Source organism: Rhinoderma darwinii, chromosome 1 (assembly GCF_050947455.1).
Source record: "Rhinoderma darwinii isolate aRhiDar2 chromosome 1, aRhiDar2.hap1, whole genome shotgun sequence".
Classification (NCBI taxonomy): Eukaryota; Metazoa; Chordata; class Amphibia; order Anura; family Rhinodermatidae; genus Rhinoderma; species Rhinoderma darwinii.
Genome location: NC_134687.1, coordinates 262,889,966 through 262,915,786, shown reverse-complemented (window position 1 = coordinate 262,915,786; position 25,821 = coordinate 262,889,966). Strand labels below are relative to the sequence as shown.

General features: G+C 45.0%; 1 protein-coding gene across 3 annotated transcripts in view; it reads right to left on the bottom strand.

Moving 5' to 3' along the window:
• MPND (MPN domain containing) overlaps nt 1-25,821 on the bottom strand; it is a 197,385-nt gene that overhangs the window by 18,432 nt on the left and 153,132 nt on the right. For all 3 annotated transcript variants that reach the window (XM_075863851.1, XM_075863858.1, XM_075863856.1), the window contains one exon: nt 7,783-7,875. In XM_075863851.1, the coding sequence (XP_075719966.1) occupies nt 7,783-7,875 (93 nt within the window). The remainder of the gene's footprint in view (nt 1-7,782; nt 7,876-25,821) is intronic.

Genomic DNA, 25,821 nt, shown 5'->3' with positions numbered 1-25,821 from the left:
CTCACATCAAGGACGAATTGGCAGCCCGCGGCCTTCCTTCTACCTTGGATGCCCTCATCCTGTTAGCCACCCGGGTTGATATGAGAATCCGGGAGCGCACTCAAAAGGTTCGACAGGAGAGCCGGGTCCACAGACCAGCACTCTTCGTCCAGAGACCACTATTGCCTTCTCCTAGTGCGCTACCTGAAGAACCCATGCAGGTAGACAGAGTCCGGTTATCTGAACAGGAGAAGCAGCGCAGACGCTCCTCAGGACTATATATGTACTGTGGCCTTAAGGGTAATTTTGTGTGCCAATGCCCACAGAGACAGGGAAACTCCAGTACCTAGGGTTGGTTGGAGAGGCAACTCTAGGTAGAACATCTCCAAACGTGAAAACCTCTTCCAAATTGTCGATTCCTGTGGCCATCATCTCCGGAGAGACGTCACATCCCTCCCCTGCCTATCTTGACTCCGGAGCGGCTGCTAACTTCATCCAGCAGGATCTAGTGGACCGTTTGCATCTACCCACAGTTCTTCTAGAGAGACCCCTGGCTGTTGCCTCTGTGAATGGTCTACCATTGCCCGATCCGATTGTGTCCATCACGGAGCCGTTGACACTACAGGTCGGAGCTCTTCACTCGGAGCACATAGTCTTCCTTGTACTACCTAAAGCTATCAATCCTATCCTGCTGGGTCTGCCATGGCTTCGCCTGCATGCCCCGGTTCTTGACTGGAGTTCCAGAGAGGTTCTTCAATGGGGTTCCAGATGCCATAGCCATTGCCTGTCACAAGTCCATCCTGTTATGCCCCCTCTGCCTCAGTCACTTTCCGGTCTACCATCTCAGTATGCCAGTTTTGCGGATGTCTTCTGCAAGCGAGAGGCTGAGACGTTGCCTCCACATCGGAATTATGACTGCCCCATTGAATTGGTTCCAAATGCCTCTCTCCATCGTGGCCGAGTATATCCTCTCTCCTTTCCAGAGTCTCTATGTATGTCGGCCTATATCAAGGAGAATTTGGAGAGGGGTTTCATACGAAAGTATTCCTCCCCGGCCGGGGCTGGATTCTTCTTCATTAAAAAGGATGGATCCCTTCGACCCTGCATTGACTACCGTGGTCTCAACCAGATCACGGTCAAGAACAGGTACCCGTTACCACTTAAATCCGAGCTGTTTGATCGCATACGAGGAGCCCAAATTTTTTCTAAGCTAGACCTGCGGAGGGCTTATAACCTAGTCCTGATTCGCCCGGGTGACGAATGGAAGACGGCATTTAACACCCAGGACGGGCACTACGAATACCTAGTGATGCCTGTGTAATGCTCCCAAGAGTGTTTCAGAAGTTCGTTAATGATATCTTCAGAGATCTCCTCTATGTCTGTGTTGTAGTCTATCTTGATGATATTTTGATTTTCTCCCCAGATCCGACGACTCATCGGAGGCATGTCCGTCAAGTTCTACTATGATTTAGGGAGAATCGTTTATACGCCAAGCTGGAGAAGTGCGTCTTTCAGAGGAGTTATCTGCCATTCCTGGGCTACATCATCTCGGATCAAGGTCTCAAGATGGATCCTGAGAAAGTCAGAGCTATACTGGAGTGGCCACGTCCTCAAGGCCTAAAGCCATAGAGCGGTTCCTGGGATTCGCCAATTTCTACCTGCAGTTTATTCCAAACTTCTCATCCCTGACGGCTCCCATCTCTACCCTTACCAAGAAGGGTGTAAACGCCATGGTGTGGACTCCAGAGGCAGAGTCCGCATTTATTAGCCTCAAGAAAGCCTTCACTTAAGCTTCGATCCTCCATCATCCTGACATATCTCGGCAGTTCCCAGGTGGTCGCTGTTCTTCACCCATTTCCAGTTTGTGCTCCACTACCGTACCGCTGACAAGAATGTGAGGGCCGATGCCCTGTCCAGATCGTTTGAGATGGAAGACACTGTGGAGTCCCTTCCGACTATCATAGACCCGTCCTGCATTGTCACTGCTAATCCTCTGCAGGTTGGAGACATCCCTCCGGGGAGGACTTTTGTTCGGTTGGCAGACAGAAGAAGAATTCTCCACTGGGGACACAGTTCTAAACTAGCTGGGCATGCTGGTGTCCGTAAAATCCGAAACCTGATTGCTCGTCACTTCTGGTGGCCCACGCTACCTAAAGATGTTCTGGACTTAGTCTCTTCTTGCACGGTGTGTGCTTCTAACAAAGTTACTCATTCCAAGCCTGCTTCTACCTCTGCCTGTACCCAATGCCCCCTGGCAGCACATTGTGATGGACTTTGTCACAGACCTTCCCCCCTCAGCAGGATGCAACACTGTCTGGCTGGTGGTGGACCGGTTCTCTAAGATGGCACATTTTATCCCGCTGACCGGCCTACCTTCTGCTCCCCGACTGGCGAGTTTCTTCATTCAACACATCTTTCGCTTGCATGGCTTGCCTCTTCACATTGTGTCCAACCGGGGGGTGGGGGGGGGGTCAGTTTACTTAAAAGTTCTGGAGAGCCCCCTGTAAACTCCTGGATGTGAGATTGGACTTCTCCTCCGCCTATCTCCCCCAGTCCAATGGGCAAGTTGAGAGGATCAACCAGATCATGGAGAATTATCTCCGCCACTTCATCTCTTTACAGCACGATAACTGGGTACAGCTTCTTCTATGGGCCGAGTTCTTGTACAACAACCACACAAGTGAGTCCACCACTTCCACTCCATTTCACATTGTGTACAGTCAAAATCCTAGAGTCCCTCTTCCAGTGTCGACTACATCTAAGGTACCTCAGGTACCCGCTGCTGACTCTGCATATGGGGACTTTCTGCAAATCTGGCAACAGACCCGGTCATCGAGATACACCACAACACAGACATAAAGGAGATCACGAAAAAGGTTATTGACAAATTCTTGAAACACCGCGGGGTCGTTACACAGGCCGAAGGGCATAACTAGGTATTCATAGTGCCCATCACGAGTATTAAAAGCAGTCTTCCACTCGTCACCTTGACGAATCCGGATCAGATTGTAGGCCCCCCGCAGTTCCAGTTTAGAAAAAAATGTTGCCCCCCGTATGCGATCAAACAGTTCGGAAATCAAAGGCAGTGGGTACATGTTCTTCACCGTTATCTGGTTGAGGCCTCAGTAGTTAATTCAGGGTCGTAGGGATCCATCTTTCTTCTTGACAAAGTAGAACCCAACTCCGGCCGGGGATGAGGATTTATGAATGAAGCCCCTCTCCAGATTCTCTTTAATGTAGTACGACATTCACTCTACCGCGAGGAGGAGATGACTCAGGAACCAATTAGATCGGACAATCATATGCTCGATGTGGCGATGGTCTCCACTTCCTTCTTATCAAAGACATAAGAGAACATAGAGTAACAATAAGGCAACCCTGCCAATGACTGAAGCCGGAGGAGGCTGTGGTGGCTGGATATGATCCAGACAACGGTCGAGACACTTGAGATCCCACTGGAGAACCTCTCCAGAGTTCCAATACAGGACTGGGGCATACAAACGGAGCCAAGGCAAACCCAGCAGCACGGGATTGACGGCCTTGGACAGGACAAACAGGGAGATGAGCTCAGAATGAAGAGCTTCCACTTGAAGTCTTAATGGCTTGGTCACAGACACAACTGGGTCAGGCAATGGCAGTCCATCTACCGAGGCAACGATCAATGGCCTTTCCAGCTGGATAGTGGGCAACTGAAGAAGATCCACAAGGTCTTGGCAGATGAAATTGGCTGCAGAGAATGAACAGTTTGGAGGAGAGTTCTCAATTAAATGCAGTAGCGCCCAGGGTGATTTCTCAAACCAAAGCTAGGCGCTGGGGTTTTTTGGCTCCTGAGGACACAGACGCATGACATGGCCAGCGAGGCCGCAATATAAACAGAGTCCAGAGGTGCGCCTGCGCTGTTTCTCCTGAACGGACACTTGCATCGGAACCTCGGGCAAAGCAGTAGAAGGAGGCAAGAGGGGTTGCTGGAAGTTGGGCGCCAGTCTAGGAAGCCGTCTCTGCTGATGAACCTCATGAGATCTCTCCCCCAGCCTTATGTCCACCCGAGTGGCAAGCAGAATCAGGTCGTCCAAGGTGGCAGATCTCGAGCGGAAAGTTCATCCTTGATCTCGGGCGATAGGCCATGCCAAAAGGATGCCACTAAGGCCTCATTGTTCCAGGATAGTTCTCCTGCCAGGGACCGGAACTGGATGGTGTATTCGCCCACGGCGGTGTCTTCCTGGCGAAGGTTAAAGATAGCAGTGGCTGCCGATGAGACTCGTCCTGGCTCCTCGAAAACAGTCCGGAATAACCGCACGAACCCCAGGAAGTCTTGGGTCTCAGGTCCCTGACGTTCCCAGATAGGGTTTGCCCATGCCAGGGCCTTGCCGGCAAGTAGAGACACGATGAAGGCGATCTTGGTTCCATCTGACTGAAATGCTCGGGCGTGCAGGGTAAAATGGATATAGCATTGGTTCAGAAACCCCCGACACGTACTTGCGTTTCCATAGAACCGAGAAGGTAATGGCAGCGAGAACCGAGGATCCGAGCCGGAACCGCCAGGAAGTATAGCAGGAGGGTCGATCTGAGGAGCTTGCATAGAGGCAGGAAGGGAAGCAGCTAGTGTCCCTAGCTGCTGTGCCATGGAGTCCACTGCCACAAAAAGTTGATCCTGTCTTGCTTGGAGCTCCTGCAGGTCCGCCTGCATGGCTTGGGAGGGTGACATGCCCTTGAATTGGCCAGCGGAGTCCAATGCCTGAGCGTACTGTCACGATGTGGGGTGTGGACCCACTGGACCGTACCGTGTAGAGGAACGGCAGCTAACCAAACAGGTAAGTACAGAGTCTATAGTCCAGAGAGGGTACCTGTGGCAACTTGGACAAAAGCAAGGCAGGCTTGGCTGGGACCAGGTGGCAGGTAGATGTCAGGCGTGGCGTGGCAGAACAGGCGTGATATGCAGCACAACACGACAACAGCTTAGCACGGTACTAGACTGGATAGCACGGTAAACAGGATACAGCAATAGGGAACACTTGGAAACTGGAAGACACTAGGGGACAATTAGCAAGACAAACTTTGGGTAATGAACAACGCTCAGGCAAAGAACAAGAGGGCAGGGCCCTTTTTATAGCCCAGTAGCATTCTGGGCTTGACTGCAGACTTCCTGCAATTATGCGCACACTGGCCCTTTAAGACCATCACGCACGTACGCGCGTACCCTCCGGGAGACCGTCTCGATGACAGGAAGTTTATGCCGGCGCCTCACTGGGAGACGACGCAGCAGAGAGCACACATGTCCGTGGCCACGGCCGTCAAGGGGGTATGTCAGACCGACGGGCCGTGGCCACAGACGTAACAATCAGTACCTGTAGCCAATTATATTGATATACTTACTGGCTTTAACTGGGTCTGGTAAGTAACTCTGCGACGTATTCTATCTTTATGGCTTTTTGTATGTATTTTTAAAGTGATTTATTAAAATTGCATTTTTATACACCTCTTATATAATGTGTAGTGTGATATTCACTCTTTCTATGTAGGGTCAGTGCAGAAAAAATTCCCATCTGTCTGGTTGCCTACATTTTCAAAACAAAAAGAGTACCACTTGAAACACATTGACATAGTGCCCGTTACGCTTCTACAATGCAGTTGTCATGGCAACCAATGTTAGAATCTGACTATGGAAGCTCAGATGGGACAGTGTTAGAACATAATACTTACTATACCGGCAGCTGCGGGGCACTAGAAAGATATCATTTTTAGGGTATAGACCATGACACAATGTACTGCTCAGAGCGAGGACTCTATAATGTCGTTCGACCCATTTGGTTGGAGCCTCGACAGTTTGTAGATCCAATAGTTCTCTCTCTTCATTAACATGATAAAAAAACAACGTCTTTGGTTCATCTTTTACATACAATTTCTCTAAAGATAGCATTGAATTACTAGATTTGGTAATTGCCAAATATAGTGAGGGAAACTTATCAACAAACACCCATTTCAAGAAAGTAGACGTCAAAAGTTACTTAGATTTTTAGAGTGCCCACTATGTAACCTGGCTCAAGAACATTACCTTTGATCACTTTAAGCATATCAGGAAAAACTGCTCTTATGATGCTATATATAGTTCAGTGTAAAACCCTGAATAAGGCTCTCTCCACATCTGCATCAAGGCTTTCCGTTATTCTGCTCCATCATAGGAGCAGAACAACGAAAAAACTGAGTCACCGGTGTCACGATCTTGGGGTATGTGGACCCACTAGGCCACACCACCGTAGCGGAGTAGCAGCTGGTCAAACAAGAGTCTATAAAGTCTATGCAATGTCCTTAGCACAAGAGTACCTGTAAGAGTCCATACAGTAGCAGAGGCTTTGGCGGGGATGAAACTTGATGTGGCAGAAGACGCCATACGTGGCGGTTGATACCAGACGTGGTATATGACAGCAGGCGTGGCAGAAGACACCAGACGTGGTACCAGACGTGGTATATGACAGCAGGCGTGGCAGATGACACAACATGACACCAACACTAGATAACACTAGATAAGGCACAGGAACAAACAAAGCACGGGATACAGGAAACGGGAACACTTGGAACATGATACAACTAAGGGACCATTTGCTATGACTAACATGACAATATAACAATGCTGAGGCAAGGAGGGGAAGGGCAGAGCCCTTTTGTAGTCTAGGGTGATCTGGGAATTTTGACGCATTTCTCAAATTGAAACAGAGAGAACTATTGGATCTACAAACTGTCAGGACTGCAACCAAATGGGTTGAAAAACATTATAGAGTCCTCACTCTGAGCAGACCATTGTGTCGTGGTCTATACCATAATGATGATATCTTTCTAGTGTCCCGCAGCCACCGGTACAGTAAGCATCAGAAGCTCTAACATTGTACCATCGTGGCTTCTGTACCCAGATTCTAGCGTATGGTTGCCATGACAACTGCATAATAGAAACATTTTAGGTACTATGTAAATGTATTTTACGTGGTACTCTTTATTTTGAATATTGAGGCAGTTAGACAGATTGGAATTTTTTATATGCCCTTCTAAATATTTGCTTTTAACTTTTGTATTGAACTTTTGTTACACACAGCTATGAGTCCTATTAGCCGAACATGATCACTTATCAGTAACTCTTTATACGTTTTATTATACTGTGCATGATATATATATATATATATATATATATATATATTTTTTTTTATATATATATTTTTTATTTTTCATTCTAAATGCTGTTTTAAGGTGATCTGTTTAGTATATGATATCATTTTTTTAAGTGATCCATTGTTCTGTAAGCAAATTTCTTTAGTGTACTTCACACTTTATCACTGTTTGATTGAGTGTTTAGATACACACTTCATCTGAATGGCTTTTTGAACTGTCTATCTTTTAACCCTTCAACCTCAGATAACGTCAGTTCACCCTCTGGTTTGGCATTCTTATAGTATATTTATTTTTTCTTATGATGAACCAAGTGACAGGTTCCCTTTAATAAAGATACCAGAGCAGAAGTACAGATACTCACCTCTCCCCATTCCTGCACTCCGCAGACATCTGTGTCAAGACGTTGTTTGCGTCAGTGCCCGGGAGTGAAGAGTAGTGTAGGAATAAGGAGAGGTGAGTATACTCTACACCCAGATTTGCCTTCTCTTTCGGGATATCTCCCCATTTTCCAGGAGTATCCCGGATATCCTGGAGGAGTTTGCAAGTATGATTATACAGTATTTTTAATGCGTGATGGTAGTTGCATTTTAGATGGTGCAAATGATGAACATGAAATTACATGATGTATTTGCCATATTTTCATACCTTTATTTTGTCTAGAAAAGCATTATCTTCATCCCATATGTCCTGGAATGTAATCTGGTCTGGCCCTCTCTTATAAAACTCAACCAGAAGGACCTGTGAAACATAGAAAAGTGACTGAGAAAGACTGTTCGATTTTGTAGCATGAAAGTACCAAGCGTTTAGAACTTCTGAATACTTAAAGGTTTTGTATAAGGCTAGAAAAATGCAGCCATTCTTGTCCCAGAGCCATTTTGAAGTTGGTTGGTTGGCTTCATTCATCACGCTATTGGAATCCGTCTAATCTAATTTTGAGCTAAATATTCTCACTTCAAATATACATTAGGGAAATACAAGCTAAATTTTGTTTTTACCTTTCCTTGCAACAAACATGAAACTAACCAGGGGCTTCTGTTTTTCAACCATATTAGGCCCCATTTACATCCGTTTAACGTATAATGTATACGTCATGAGTTTTTCAGGATGTATGCGTTAAACAGATATCATAATAGCCAATGGGTGATAGATGCCACTGTTGAGGAATCCATTACAGGCATTCATCACCCATAGGCTATTATTGCATCCGTTTAACATATAGGGCATGAAATGCTCATAAAAAGCTTGTGACATATACAGTCCTGGCCACAAAGTTTGCTGCTGCAGTTTTTATAGTGGCCATTTGCATTAACTCTAGGTTATGAAGAGTGATCAGATGAATTGCAATTAATTGCAAAGTCATTCCTTGCCACATAAACACCATTTCCACTGCATTTCAGCCCTGCCACAAAATGACCTAACATCATTTCCTTGATCTTCTTATTACCTCAGGAGAAAGTGTCAACGAGGACAAGGCAGCTAAGCTGATATCACTTTGTCATGCTGATTGAATTAGAAGAGCAGACTGGTTGCTTTAAAAAGGGGGATGGTGCTTAACCCCTTAAGGACGCAGCCTAGTTTGGGCCTTAAGGCTCAGAGCCCATTTTTCAAATCTGACATATTTCACTTTATGTGGTAATAACGTCGGAATGCTTAAACCTATCCAAGCGATTCTGAGATTGTTTTCTCGTGACACTTTGGGCTTCATGTTCGTGGTAAAATTTGATCGATATATTCAGTCTTTATTTGTGAAAAATTGCAAAATTTAGAGAAAATTTACAAAAAATAGCATTTTTCAGAATTTAAATGCATCTGCTTGAAAAACAGACGGTTATACCACCCAAAATAGTTATTAGTTCACATTTCCCATATGTCTACTTTAGATTGGCATCGTTTTTTGAACATTATTTTATTTTTCTTGGACGTTACAAGGCTTAGAACATAAACAGCAATTTCTCATATTCTTAAGAAAATTTCAAAAGCCTTTTTTTGAAGGTGCCAGTTCAGTTCTGAAGTGGATTTGAGGGGCCTATGTATTAGAAACCCCCATAAAACACCCCATTTTAAAAACTAGACCCCTCAAAGTATTCAAAACAGCATATAGAAAGTTTTTTAACCCTTCAGGCATTTCACAGGAATTAAAGCAAAGTGGAAATGAAATTTGCAAATTTCATTTTTTCTGCTGAATTTCAATTTTATTCAATTTTTTTTTAGTAACAGAGAAGGTTTTACCAGAGAAATACTACAAAATATGTATTGTCCAGATTCTTCAGTTTTTAGAAATTTCCCACATGTGTGTCTACTGCGCTCGTGGACTAAAACACAAGCCCTAGAAGCAAAGAAGGACCTAGTGCATTTTGAGGCCTCTTTTTTATTAGAATATATTTTAGGCAGCATGCCAGGTTTGAAGAGGTGTTGAGGTATCAAAACAATGGAAACCCACCAGAAGTGACCCCATTTTGGAAATTACACCCCTCAAGGAATTCATTTATGGTTTTTGTTATCATTTTGACCGCACAGTTTTTTCACAGCACCTATTTGAATTGGGCTGTGAAATGAAAAAAATGATATTTTTTCCAATAAGATGTCATTTTTGATCAAAATTTCTTATTTTCACAGGGAACAACATACCCCATTTTGTTGCCCAATTTGTCCTTAGTGCGGTAATACCCCATTTGTGGTGATAAACTGCCGTTTGGGCCCATGGGAGGGCTCAGAAGGAAAGGAGCGCTATGTGTTTGTTGGAGTCCAGATTTTGCTGGATTGGTTTTCGGGTGCCATGTCGCATTTGCAGAGCCCCAGAGGTATCAAAGCAATGGAAACCCACCAAAAGTGACCCCATTTTGGAAACTACACCCCTCAAGGAATTCATGTATGGTTTTTGTTATCATTTTGACCGCACAGTTTTTTCACAGCACCTATTTGAATTGGGCTGTGAAATGAAAAAAATGATATTTTTTCCAATAAGATGTCATTTTTGATCAAAATTTCTTATTTTCACAGGGAATAACATACCCCATTTTGTTGCCCAATTTGTCCTTAGTGCGGCAATACCCCATTTGTGGTGATAAACTGCCGTTTGGGCCCATGGGAGGGCTCAGAAGGAAAGGACCACCATTTGGCCTACTGGAGCTTTTCTGGTGCTAAGTCATGTATGCAGAAGCCCCTGAGGTACCAGTACAGTTGAAACCCCCGAGAAGTGACCCCATTTTAAAAACTACACCCCTTAAGACATTCATCTAGAGGTGTAGTGAGCGAGCATTTTGACCCCACAGGTACTGTGTAAAAGATAATGCGCAGCAGATGGTGCAGTGTGAGATTTGCAATTTAATATATATATATATGGCATGTCAGTGTCCGATATAGGGTGCCCAGCATGCGCCACCGGAGATCTACACCCCTTAAATTGCAATGTGGGTTCTCCTGGGTACGGCAATACCCTACATGTGGCTGTTATCAGCTGCCTGGGCATACGGCAGGGCTCAGAAGGGAAAGATGAGGGGGGTAAGCTGTGCGGAGTGCATCAGGGTAAATTAAAAATCAAGGGATGTATGATACATTTTAAAACAATCTTTTATACAGAGCCCTGGTTTTTCGGGACACGTGTCACATTGGTATATTGTGTTCTTCCTTATCCCCCTCTTATAGCAGACTCTGCACCTCTTTTGACTCTTTCCCTTTCCACCGGTTTGGGGAACTTCTCCTGGAAAGTGTTGCCCTGGTACGATGCGTGTGGCCCCGCTTCCAGAAGTACTGGGTGCCCCCCTTCCTGTTCCCTAAAGATTAGATCTTGAAATTCCAGGAAAGTTCCCCTCTGGCCTGCACATCGACGTAGCACGTACGCATTGTACAAAGCCATCTGTATGATGTGCCCGGCCAGCTTCTTATACCACACCGCATGGCACTGTAGGGCTTCAGGACTTGATTTGACAAGTCCATCCCTCCCATGTACCTATTGTAGTCCAGGATGCAGTCTGGTTTGGGGGTGGCCTTTCCTTCATATATCCTAAATCTGTAGGTATACCCTGATGCACTCTCACAGCTTATACATCTTCACGCCATACCTTGCCCTCTTACCTGGCAGGTACTGGCGGAATTGAACCCTCCCTTTAAAATGTACCAGGGACTCATCAATAGAAAAACACTTCTCGGGGGTGAATGCTTGGAAAAACCGGGCACTGAAACGGTCTAATAGGGGTCTCCGTTTATACAAACGGTCAAAACTGGGGTAATCTCGGGGTGGGCACGGCTCATTATCAGTATAATGTAAGAAGCGAAGTATTGCCTCATTTATTTATTTTTTTAGGTTCCAGTTCATTTCTGAAGTTGCTTTGAGGGGCCCATATATTAGAAACCCCTATCAAATACGCCATTTTAGAAACTAGACCCCTCAAAGTATTCACAACAGCATTTAGAAAGTTTATGAACCCTTTAGGTGCTTCACAGAAATTTAGAGCAAAGTAGAGGTGAAATTTACTCTTTTTATACCATTTTTTTTTATAACACAAAAGGATTTATCAGAGAAACGCAACTTAATACGTATTGCCCAGATTCTGCAGTTTAGAGAAATAACCCACATGTGGCCCTCGGGCGGTAATGGACTGAAGCCTCGGCCTCCGAAGCAAAGGAGCACCTAGCGGATTTTGAGCCCTCTTTTTTATTAGGCACCATGTCCGGTTTGAAGAGGTCTTGTGGTGCCAAAACATTGGAAACCCCCCAAAAGTGACCCCAATTTGGAAACTAGACCCCTTGAGGAATGGATTGTAGTTTTCTTGGGGTGCATGCAGCTTTTTGATCAGTTTTTATTCCATTTTTAGGTGGCGTGGTGACTAATAAACAGCAATTCTACTATTGGTTTTGTATACTTTTTTTTTTACAGCGTTCACCGTGCGCTATAAATGATATATTCACTTTATTCTGCGGGGTGATACGATCTCGACGATACCAGATGTTTATAGTTTTTTTTTATGTCTTATGCCGTTTGCACAATAAAATACGTTTTGTAAACAATCATTCACTTTTTGTGTTACCTTATTCTAAGAGCCAGAACGTTTTTATTTTTCAATCAATAAAGCCGTGCGAGGACTTATTTTTTGCGTAAGGAACTGTAGTTTCGATCAGGACCATTTTTCGGTACATGCGACTTTTTGATCTCTTTTTATTCCATTTTTTTGGGAGGTGAAGTGACCAAACAATTGTGATTGTGGTACGGTGTATTAATATTTTTTTTTACGGCATTCACCGTGCGGGATAAATAACAAAATAATTTTGTAGTTCAGGCCGTTACGGACGCGGCGATACCAATTATGTATAGTTTATTTGTTTGTTTATATATTTTTATTAATAATAAAGGAGTGATAAGGGAAAAAGTGGGACTTTTACTTTTATTACTTTTAAAACTTTTATTTTCTTATTTTTACACATCTTTTTTAAACTTTTTTTTAACTTTATTACTTTGTCCCACTAGGGGACTTGAGGGCAGGAGGCCCTGATCGCTATTCTAATACACTGCACTACATGCGTAGTGCAGTGTATTAGAACTGTCAGCTACTCACTGACAGCAAGCATAGTGGGTCCTGACGTTGTCAGGACCCACTAGGCTTCCGTCTATGGCATAGCCGGACGCCATTGTTTGGTGTCCGGTTGCCATAGTCACCATCGCCGGCCGCTATCGTGTAGCAGGCCGGCGATGGCGGATTAACCCCTAAGAAGCCGCGATCGCTATTGAACGCGGCTTCTGAGGGGTTAATCGGCGGGGGAGCTCCGCGATCGGTCCCGGCACATTGAGCAGTGATAGTCTGCTGTCGGAAACAGCAGCTATCACAGCTCATGAACGCGCCCCGCGCGAACGGCGCCGTGTTTACTCCATGACCTACTATTAGGTCACTGAGCGTGAACGCTACAGTTAGCATGACCTAATAGTAGGTCATGGAGCGTTAAGGGGTTAAGATCATTGTCATCTTCTGTCAACCATAGTTACCTCCAAGGAAACATTCCTTTTTTTATCAAAAGGGCTTTACAGACAAGGACATTGCTTGTAAGACTGCACCTAAATCAACCATTTATCGGATCATTAAAAACTTCAAGGAGAGACGTTTAATTGCTGTAAGAAGACTTCTGGGCACCCAAGAAAGTCTAGCAAATGCAAGGACCGTCTCCTAAAGAGGATTCAGCTACGGGATTGGTCCAACACCAGTGCAGAGCTAGCACATGAATGGCAGGAGGCAGGTGTCAGTGCAGCTGCACGCACAGTGAGGCAAAGGCTTTTGGAGGCTGGCCTGGTGTCAAGAAGGACAACAAAGAAACCACTTCTCTCCAAGAAATTAAACCGAAAAGGTTGCGAAACGCGCGTCGAGGTGCTTGGTGTCCAGGTGTCCTATCCTACCAGTATCATGTCCTCAACAGGTATTGTGTTCTATTGCTAACTGCCTATAGCTTGTCTCTGATTAGGTCTCCATTACCATAAGCATGGTTGCTATATTCTATTGATTGGAGGGACCTGTCAGTCTGATACTCATACATATGGTATAAGCTATTACTTACCTGGGATGTGATTCTCTATTTGGAGGAATTATTTCTCTATTTTTTTGATATTGTATTTTGTGAACCTGGTATACATTCTTTTAATTATATTTTATATGTCTATAGTATATACTTGGGAGGGGGGTTAATTTTGTATGTTTTGTATTTATTGATGTGTAATAAAGTACAAATAAATATATTTTGATATATTATTATGTCGAGATTTTTCTTTTCGGTTTAATATATATGGATTATGTGAAATTTTGAATTTAATGAATTGGCTATGAGTATATATATATAGGTTATAATATATTCTCTCCAAGAAAACCCATCAAGGACATACTAACATTCTGCAGGAAGTACAGGGATTGGACTGCAGATGACTGGGGTAAAGTAATTTTCTGTAATGAACCCCCCTGCAGACTGTTTGGGACATCTGGAAGAATGATTGTGTGGAGAAATCCTGCTCTATCCAGGACCTGTGGCTGGCCGGGATGCAGACGTGTGCTCTCCAATAGCCCTGTGGAACAAAGTCTGACCTCGGTAGTGCATTCAAAACCTCCCCCTCTGTCCCTTCTGTTTTGTGTTCCTGCAAAGGGATATTCGACCGGTGACGATGCGGCAAGGAGGAGGGCAGTGAGGAGTGTTGATTACTGTGGCCCTGTCTACGGGCAGTTGCTAAATGTAAACTGCCTCTGCCTCAGGCTGCGACAATATAGGGAAAGCAGGACCCTGCCCACGGTTTCCTTCTTCGGGGAGAGAACCGTCCTATCTATCCTGAAATGGAGCCATACCAGAGCAACGAAACAGCTGGTCACCAGTGAGGATTGACCGGAAGAGGGAAAAAATGCCCCCTGCATCTCCAAGTGGATAATAGGAGAAAGAGGAATCTAACTCAGCATTGGAACAGGTCGTATGGTGCTAAAAAAAAAAATTCTGTAACCACAAACTGCCATTGCATATGTATTACACCAACTCCAACTACTATAGTACAACTTTTTTGGAATATCTGACTTTATTTAAACATCTTCATGTACTGACTGTTAAACAAAAACTATAGATAACCAAAAGGAAAAAAAGTATTAAAATCTAGCATTGGAATAATTTCCACAACAGTGTTTGGTTTGTAATTACAACCGCCATTGCATCCGATATCTAGCATTCTTGTGTTCCTGAGGGCTGCTAAAAAATGTATTAAAAAAAATTTCAATATTGGAACAGGCCTTATAATACTATTTTGCCTGCAATTTCAACTACTACCGTGCAATTATTATACCAAGCACAACTGGTGTGTTATATGCTTGTGATATTCATTTCAATGAACAGGTCATGTAGTGTTATAACTTTTTGAAGTCCTAAGGGTCATCGTATACATGGTGCACTAACTTTTTAAAACAAAATCTATATATAACCGCATGGTGAAAATAATTAAAATCCAGTATTGCAATAACCTGTATAATACTATCTGGTTTACAATTGCAGCCGTCATTGTATTTGTTATATTGCATCCGTAGGATCTTGCCTTTTTTTTTGCAAAAACGGTCATATATTAAACGTAATACTGGAACAAGCTATATAATGGTAACTTTGCAACCGCAGCTACTATCGCAGAATTGCTACATTAAATAGGCTCTGTCACCAGATTATCAAATCCCTATCTCCTATTGAATGTGATCGGCGCTGCAATGTAGATAACAGCAAAGTTTTATTTTTTTGAAAAACGATAATTTTTGCCCAAGTTATGAGCAATTTTATATTTATGCAAATGAGCTTTTCAAATGGACAACTGGGCGTGTTTTCTCGTATTTCCAACTGGGCGTGTATTGTGTTCTTACCAACTGGGCGTGTATTGTGTTTTTACCAACTGGGCGTTGTGAATAGAAGTGTATGACCGCTGACAAATCAGCATCATACACTTCTCATCGTTCCCACCCAGCTTCTTTCACTAAAGACACACAGCGTGACGTCACACACAGGTCCTTCAACCTTGTCGTCGGACAAAGAAGATACATCGGCGAAAGGCGTACAAAAGGTTAATATGCTCGTCTCTAGGGAGTTTGCTATGCTTACCTGCACATGGTGATGCTGCTGCAAATTCAACTGTAGGTGGACTCTGGCTGCACTTACTCTACTCAGTCACCATGGGTATGTGAGACATCATTGACTTTTTGAAAATTTTCACTTACCTCGCTAATGATTTTGTTTTGCATGTTTTTGATCCTTTGTACTCATCATGTTTATTGGCATCTGTGTTGTCATATCTGTTCTCTTATGACCACAATAACAACTTGATATACTTCTATGTAGTCTGTTGTACTTCATATTCATATATGTATTTAATTGAACTACTTTTTGCACAGACTGTCATTAACGGATGCCTACACACATCCACTACATTAGTCAAAGGACGCACATGCATTCTATCTATCTGTCTTTTGCATAGCTATATGGTCTGACTTTATTCATCAGCCAAAGATCCTTGTTTTTACTGTGGTTTTTTGGATTCTTTTTATATGTGCTATCATTGTTAAATAAAGTATTTTTTGTATATTTACTACTTCCTAGTTTCCCAGCGTCAATCTTTCTCTTTTGGTTCTCTGTTGCATTTTTCGATGCTGTTAGGGTTTTACACCCTGAAATCGACCTATTGGTCCACACATATTTTTATGTGCAATTTTTCTTGGACCTTTGGGTATGTAGATTTCTGTTGCTTTCCTTTTTGGATCGGTTATATAAATTCAACTGTACGCCTGGAGCTGATCTGTCTTCTCTCTTCCGACGCCAAGGTTGAAGGACCTGTGGGTGACGTCATCATTCCCAGTGTCTGCAGTGAAAGAAGCTGGCTGGGAATGATGACGTCACCCACAGGTCCTTCAACCTTGGTGTCGGAAGAGAGAAGACACATCAGCTCCAGTTGAATTTGCAGCAGCATCACTATGTGCAGGTAAGCATAGTAAACTCCCTAGAGACGAGCATATTAACCTTTTGGGCAGGGAGCCGATATATCTTCTGTGTCCGACGACAAGGTTGAAGGACCTGTGTGTGATGTCACGCTGTGTGTCTTTAGTGAAAGAAGCTGGGTGGGAATGATGAGAAGTGTATGATGCTGATTCGTCAGCATCATGCACTTCTATTCACAACGCCCAGTTGGTAAAAACACAATACACGCCCAGTTGGTAAGAACACAATACACGCCCAGTTGGTAAGAACACAATACACGCCCAGTTGTCCATTTGAAAAGCTCATTTGCATAAATATAAAATTGCTCATAACTTGGGAAAAAAAAAACTTTGCTGTTATTTACATTGCAGCGCCCATCACATTCAATAGGAGATAGGGATTTGATAATCTGGTGACAGAGCCTCTTTAAGCACATGTTAGGAAATGCCTGTTCCCTTAAGATTACCATGACTACGGTTCTGGCTTCTGGGTGTGTCTGTTTTTTCCTTGAGCCTATCTCTTTTCTCTATCTTTCTGCCTATCAGATTTGGTTTAGTATTTATACCTGTCCTTACTCAGTCTTTGCTTGTGATTCTCCTATCTTCTGGAGTTCTGTCAAGCTCATGACATTTCCTGAACTTGTGACTTCTGGACCTCGTGAATACTGACCTTGGATTGCCTCTCGTTGACCCTCTGCATACCGATTCTGATTATCTGTTCCCGGCTGGTTTTGACCTTTGCTTTGCCTGATTACCCCTTGCTCTAGCTTTGCACTTTCATTTAACCCTCTGGCTGTCTGGTATCCAGATCAGGTTTGCATGCATAGCACCTCTTATCCAACACAGTACTCTGCTAAGACAACCTGGGTTCTAAGCAGCAAAGACCATCCCACCTTGCGGTCGGCTCAAGGTCGAATACTGACCTTGGATTGCCTCTCGTTGACCCTCTGCATACCGATTCTGATTATCTGTTCCCATGCTGGTTTTGACCTTTGCTTTGCCTGATTACCCCTTGCTCTAGCTTTGGACTTTCATTTAACCCTCTGGCTGTCTGGTATCCAGCTCAGGTTTGCATGCATAGCACCTCTTATCCAACACAGTACTCTGCTAAGAAAACCTGGGTTCTAAGCAGCAAAGACCATCCCACCTTGCAGTCGGCTCTGGCGAACACCTTAGAGGTATCCCTATACTCTGTCAATCAGAGTGGTTACAGATTTGAAGTTGCGGTTTTATGTGCACACTCTCTCCTGGCAGACTCCAGCAGCCTTTGGAAAATCACTCAAACTTGCATTTCCATAACAGCACAATTGTTGTGCAACATTTGTGGGACATTAACTTCAACTAAAATCAAGCAGACGTAGGGGAAAGAGAAAAGAAGAAGAAAAAGAAGATGAAAAAGAAGATGAAAGATGAAAGAGAAGAAGAAGAAATGAGAGCAGCAAGGGTAAAGAAAAAGAAAGAAAAGAAAGAAAAACTCTTGCTAGAATCTCCTTCTGGTCTAACAACCATTGCTTGTTAAGGAATTGACTGACTGTGAACGAGAGAGATATAGAGACTTTAGATAACATTTTTTAGAAGGATCTTTTTTTGTCTGTCTTCGTTCTTCCCTATGGCCTCATGCACACAATCGTGCCCGTAATTACGACCCATAATTACGTGCACGGCCGGCCATGGGCAGCTGGCCGTTTTTACGGGCCGTGCTCCCATTATAAAGTATAGTAGCACGGCCCGTAAAAAAAAAAAATAGGACATGTTCTATATTTTTCAACGGCACGGGCAACTTCCCGTAAGCAAACGGGAAGGCACCCGTGGCCAAAAGTCTATGGGCCCGTAATTACGGGCCATAATTACGGGCGTGTGCATGGGGCCTATGTCTGTATAAAAACTGGCAAAGTGTAGAACTAGTTGGCAGCTGAGGAGTGCAGGGGGGGTAAGGGAAGACAGTGATAAGAGAGGGACTAAGGTCAGGGGTCCAATAAGTATTTGAGGACGAGGCTGATCTCACTAGGAAGTGGGGCTTTTTTTTTTCTCTTACTATCCCTATGGGAGGGAAAAGGAAATCAATGCCTATAAGGAATTTACAGAGTCAGGCCCCATGCATATGACCATATTTTTTCCCTTGCGTAAATACGGGTCCGTAGTCACCTGTATCCACCCGTATTTACGGACCCGTCTTCTCTGCTTCTCTTTACACGTAGAGAGAGATATTGCACTGCACTAATCGGCAGCCCCTTCTCTCTATCCAGCACTGATAGAGAGAAGAGGCTGCTGATCAGTGCTGGATAGAGAGAAGGGGCAGCCACTTCTCTCCATCCAGCTCTGATCAGCAGCCTCTTCTCTCTATCAGTGCTGGATAGAGAGAAGGGGCAGCCCTTTCGGGTAGAGTTTCTGCAGCGGAATGCAGCGATAGAAAGAAAAATAAGTTCATACGTACCCCGGCCGTTGTCTTGGTGACGAGTCCCTCTTTTGACATCCAGTCTGACCTCCCTGGATGAAGCGGCAGTCCGTGTGACCGCTGCAGCCTGTGATTGGCTGCAGCGGTCACATGGGATGAAACGTTATCCCAGGAGGCCGGACTGGAGGAAGAAGCAGAGAGTTCTGGGTAGGTATAAACTTTTTTGTTGCGGGTTTTTGAAGGAAACATTAGAAATCTATATTGTGAGCGCAGCGCATGGTACTCACTGTCCAGTGGTAGTCACTGTCCAGGGTGCTAAAAGAGTTACTGCCGATCAGTGCAGCCCCTTCTCTCTATCCAGCACTGATCGTTTAACTCTTTCAGTAACCTGGACAGTGACTACCGCTGGACAGTGAGTACCATGTGCAGCGCTCACAATATAGATTTCTAATGTTTCTAATTATTCAAAAATTCAAATCAGGCATGAGCCTGCAGACAGGGGAATACCCTGACATCGCCTAGCAACGCCCCCGTAATTACGGGTGCACACACGTAGCCACCCGTAATTACGGTAGCCCCATAGAATTCTATGGGCCTGCCCGTGCTGTAACTACGGCCTGAAATAGGACATGTTCTATATTTTTCAATGGCCCGGGTATCTTCCCGTAAGCAAACAGGAAGGTACCCGTGGCCAATAGAAATTAATTACCGGCGTTTTTACGGTCGTGTGCATGGGGCCTAAGAACTTCAGAAACACAACAGAACCATGAAAAACTGACTCTGCTAGAAGCACCCGAGAAAAATATAAAATTTGGACTTCAGTATCCCGCAACCTTGAAGATCTTCCGGCAGGATAGTTCTATACAATTATTTGACCAGCCAAAAGAAGCATCCAAGTTCTGTAAAGAGAAATTCAATACTTGCTTGGATGAGTAGACAAATGCAGAATCCCTCCTACTCCTCCCTTTTTTTTTTGTTCATACTAGGCCTTCTATTTTTTTTCTTTCTTTGTTATCATTTTTAGGTCGATGGAGAGCAATTGTTATGGAAATGATGATAACTAAGAATTGCTTTTAGGGAAAAAAGGAAGTCGATACGTGAGGAAAAGGGGAGGGTGAGACATTCGAAAAGACTCAACACTGAGATAGCCCTTCTCCAGAAATCATATCTTTCAGAGAGAGAGATACAAAAACTTAATAAAAGCTGGCTGGGTCAGGTGAGGGGAAAAGGGATAGCGCAACGCAAGACTGGAGTGATTATATTGTTTAATAAAATTCTTAATGCCAAGATTATATCTACAGAATCTGGGGAAAGAGGGAAGATCAATGCGCACTTTGATTAAGTGCCAGAATAAAGAAATGATTATCTATAATAGGGATGGACGATGCATTGAAACTTCGATACTGTTTCGATACCGTGCACCCTCAAATGGTTCGATACCGTTATTTCATGTATTTCGATACTAAGCTGTGCGGCCACACAGCTTAGTATAGTAATACATGAATGTATGAGAGCAGGACTGCAGCTGTGTAATACAGCCATTGCCCCGCTCCTGAGAAGTGCGCGCGTGGTCAGCACGATGTGATGCGACCAGCGCTGCACTAATGAGCGGCGGCACTGAAGACAGAACATGACGGGCGCACTGCAAAACAGACCCATGTTCGGTCTTCAGTGCAAGTGCCGCCGCTCATTAGTGCAGCGCCGGCCACATCACCTCATGCTGACCGTGCGCGCACTTATTGCCAGGAGCAGGGCAATGGCTGTATTACACAGCCGCAGCTCCGCTCTAACGGCAGAGATCAGAGAAACCTCTCATCACCGCCGCTATTCTCGTGAATGCTGCGACCAAAGCTGACCGCAGTATTCAGGGGAAAATGAGAAGGGGAGATGCCCTTTGGATCTCGTCACAGGGAATTCCTGTGACACGATCGAGGGCCATACCATATATGGGCAGACAGCCCAGGGTGCATTGAAGGACCCCAGGGCTGTCTGACCATATTTCCTGTTAGGGCATACTTAGGTATGTCCTAACAACTGATAGTACACAGGCTAATTTACTGGCATATAGATACATGCCAGTACATTAAAGTTTAAAAATAAAAAAGTTAAAAAAATAAAAATAAAGTAACGTTAAATGAAAAACACACACACACACACACACACACACACACACACACACACACACACACACACACACACACACACACACTACAATAAAAATTCAAATAAGTCTCGATACATAAAATATACACATATTCGGTATCGTCGCGACCATAATAACACATTTATAACGTCATTCATGTTTAAGCTGTTATAAAATAAATAAAACTGCTTTCTTTCACTTGTTAATGTGAGGCACGAAGAATTATGAATTTTGAACCTCCATGTGCCTCACATTAATAGTATTTAACCCCATCATGTACCTCACACATTAACCCAATGTTGTCCATTATGACTAATGGGTTAATTGCTATTAATGTCAGGCACGTGGAGGTTCAAAATTCATAATTCTTCGTGCCTCACATTAACAAGTGAAAGAAGTAGTTCAGACAGTACAACGGCTAGCTTCAGATGGGACCTTCGCGGCAAATTTGGTAAGATCCCCAGTATTCCATTTAAATGTGGGATTATGCATCTGCAACCAGGGAAGGCCTAAAACCAAATCGCTGCATCGATAATCCCTGCATCACCAGTACAGAGCACTGCTCCAAATGAATGGAGCCAAGAATGAGCTCAAAAACAGGGGTATGCTGCGTAAAATAACCATTAGCAAGTGGAGTGGAGTCTTGATCGGAAATAGAGCCTACAACTCTCCTGAAAGGAGAAAAAAGTCTTCCAGTCCCCTGAGAACCGGTCAGGCAACTTGAGGTGGGGTTCAAGAGGTAAGGTGGAGGGCACTATCTGGTTAGCATCACGCTGGTTGCACCTCTGAGCCAGGGCTTGGACCTGTAGGGAGAGACCCTGCATTTGCTGAGCCAGGGTCTCAAGGGGGTCCATAGTTATGTAAGAACCAGGGTAGAAAAGGTATATGGGCCTGTGATTATGTAATGTCGGGGTAGGGAGACAGACAGGTGAGCCCTAATCTGAAGACAGCGAACAAGGAGGGCGCACTGAAAAACCCCCATGTTCTCTGTCTTCAGGGACGATGCCGCCGCTCATAAGTGCAGTGCCAGCTGCATCACCTCATGCTGTCCGCGCACACATACTTGTCAGGAGCGATGTAGAAAAGGTATATGGCCCTGTGATTATGTAATGACGGGGTAGGGAGACAGACAGGTGAGCGCTAATCTACCCGCCACTCAGTCCCTGCCTACTTGCATTGCCCGTCCTAGACGACGGCGTACAACTGGGCGACGGTCCCTACGCTCAATATGTGCACGACAGACAAACAGACAAGGGTACACAGAAGCTAAGGGAAATGGGGCAGTTGCCCATGGCAACACCGTGAGCAACAAGAGTAGTGAACGAACCGAGTCAAAACAGGAGTGTACGAGGTACCAAACGCAGAGCAGGAGCATAGTCAGTAAAGCCAGGGTCAATTTGAAGCAGAGGTCAATAGTACTAGCAGGAACAGAAGAGCCAGGAAACAAGACAGAATCACAGGCAAAGGAATAGCAGGAAATGAAGGTATAAATAGACCGAGGGCGAGAGCTATCTCCATCTGGCCAGGCTGTGATAGGTTCTCCCACTCCTCAGCCTACCAGCCTGAGTGGTAGCAGATCGAGTCACTCTATCAGACCTAGGAGCAGATGCAGACTGATTAACCATGGGTGTCGACACAGAAGCTGTGTCTGGCAGATCCTTTACAGGCAAATACTGAGGTGGCTCTCTTCTCCTAGTATCCGCCTTTCACTTCATGCGATCGCCTTCCTGCAGAATAGGGGACCGGGTTTGCTGCCAGACCTGTAGAAAGTCTCCGAATGCAGAGTCAGCTGCGAGTACCTGGGATGTAGCCAGAACAGGAAGACTGATTTGTGGATGTTGGCCGTACACAGTATAGAATGGTGTAGAAGCAGTGGACTCACTTGTTTGGTTGTTGCATGAGAACTTTGCCCATGGAAGAAGCTGTACCCAGTCTTCATCCCGCGTGGAGATGAAATGGTGAAGATAATTCTCCATGATTTAGTTAATCCTCTCAACTTGACCATTTGACTGGGGATGGTAGGCTGAAGAAAAGTCCAAATTCACGTCTAGGAGTTTACAGATGGCTCTCCAGAACTTCAAGTTGAACTGAACCCCCTGATCAGACACGATATGAAGAGGCAAGCCATGCAAGTGAAAGATGTATTGGATAAAGAGGTTAGCCAGTCAGGAGGTAGAAGGTAGGCCAGTCAGCGGAACAAAATGAGTCATCTTCGAGAATCAGTCCACCACCACCCAGACCGTATTGCATCCTGCAGAGGAAGGAAAGTCTGTAACAAAGTCCATTGCTATATGCGGCCAGGGAGAATTGGGCACAGGCAGAGGTTGGAACAGACCAGCAGGCTTGGAGTGAGCAACTTTGTTGGAAGGGCACACAGTGCCAGTTTGGAGCTGTGCCCCCAGCAAAGGATTCTCCTCCTGTCTGCCAAACGCACAAAAGTCCTCCCCAGAGGGATGTCTCTAACTTGCAGAGGAGTAACAGAAATAATACAGGACGGATCATTGATACTTTGTGGAGACCCCACGGTGACCTTTATTTTGAATGACCTGGACAGGGCATCAGCCCTCACATTTTTGTCAGCAAGAGGGTAGTGGAGCACTAACTGGAACTGGGTGAACTCAGGCCTTGAGGACGTGGCCATTCCAGGACGGACTTTACCTTCTCAGGATCCATCTTGAGGTCTTGACCTGAGATGATGTAGCCCAGGAAGGGTAGAGAATTCCTCAAAAACGCATTTCTCCAGCTTGGCATACAGACGATTCTTCCTTAATCACAACAGAACTTGACGGACATGTCTCCGATGAGTCATCAGATCTGGAGAAAAAATCAAATTGTCATCGAGATAGACCACAACACAGACATAGAGGAGATCTCGGAAGATATCATTGACAAACTCTTAGAAGACCGCAGAAGCGTTACACAGACCAAAAAGGCATTACCAGGTATTCATAGTGCCCGTCTCGAGTGTTGTCACCACTTTTCACCCTGGCGTATCCGGATCAAATTGTAAGCCCCACGCAGGTCTAGTTTATAGTTCGGAAATTAGTGGCAACAGATATATTTGTTCTTGATCCTGATTTGATTGAGACCACGGTAGTCAATGCAAAGTCGAAGAGATCCGTCTTTTTTCTAGACAGACTCTGGCAAGGAAAGAGGGTATACCCGTCCACGGGGAGGGGATGCATTTGGAACCAGTTCAATGGGACAGTCATAAGACCAGTGTGGAGGAAGCAACTCAGCCTCCCTCTTGCTGAAGACATCCGCAAACTGAGAGAAATGAGGGGTAATCCTGACAATGACTGAGGCAGAGGAGGCTAGACAGGATGGATCTGCAACAGATAGTGATTGAGACATTTGGAGCCCCATTGGAGAACCTCTCCGGAATTCGAGTCCAGGACTGTGGCATGTAGTCCAGGCCAAGGCAGGCTCAGCAGAACAGGATTGCCTGCTTTGGACAAAACAAGAAATTAAGTTCAGGATGAAGGGCTCCAACTTGGAACTTTAGCGGCTTGGTCTCAGATACAATTGGGTCGGGCAGAGGCAGTCCATTTACCGAGGCAACAGCCAAAGACATCTCCAGAGGGACTGTGGGCAACTGGAGAAGATACTAGGTCTTTTTGGATGAAGTTTGCTGCAGACCCAGAGTCAGTGCGTCTGCGTTGTTTCTCCTGGACTGACAATTTGAGCCGGTCCACCTGCATAGGCTCCTTTGGTGGAACAACTGGTGAGAGTGACAGAGATGGCTAGAAAGTAGGAGTCAGCTTGGGGAATCTTCTCTCCCGACGAACCTCTTGGGATCGCTCCCGGACCCTCATGTCAATCTGGGTGGCAAGAAGAATGAGGTCATCCAGGGTAGGTGGCAGATCACGAGCGGCAAGCTCGTCTTTAATCTCGGAAGACATTCCCTGCCAGAATTTAGCCATCAAGGCCTCGTTGTTCCAGGACAGCTCTGCCGCCAGGGTGCGAAACTGAATGGCGTACTCGCCCACGGAGAGGTTTCCCAGCTGCAGATGACATTCACCCAAGTTCCTCAAATACTGTGCAAAAAGTCTGTAGGAAACATTGGTAGTCACAGATCTCTGGTCCCTGACGTTCCCAGATAGGATTCGCCCATGCTAGGGCCTTGCCAGTAAGAAGCGAGATGACGAAAGCGATCCTTGCGCCATTAGACGGAAATGCTCTGGCATGTAGGCTGAAGTGGATCCGGCACTGGTTCCGAAATCCCCTGCAGATACTCACGTCTCCGTCGAAGCGAGGAGGTAGTGGCAGCGAGAATCGGGAGTCGGCACTTGTACTGACAAGAGGAGTAGTAGGAGGAAAATCCAGAGCAATAGGAACAGGTGCCGTGATGGCTGCAGATTGCGCATCCAGTTGCTTTGCAATGGAGTTCACTGCCAGGAGGAGTTGGTCTTGTCGTGACCAAAGGTCTTGTATGTCTGCCTGCATGGCTTGTGACGTCGACATGGTCTTGGGTTGACCAGCGGGGTCCATGGCCTGAGCATACTGTCACGATCTATGGGTCTGTTGACCCACTGGACCATACCGCCGTAGCGGGATAGCACCCCCAAACGGAGTACCAAGTCAATGTATATATAGTCCAAGCACAAGGGTACCTATAGTAGTTCAGAATGTACAATGGCTAGGTTCAGATGGGACCTTGGCAGCAGACACTGGGCGTGGTGTAACGC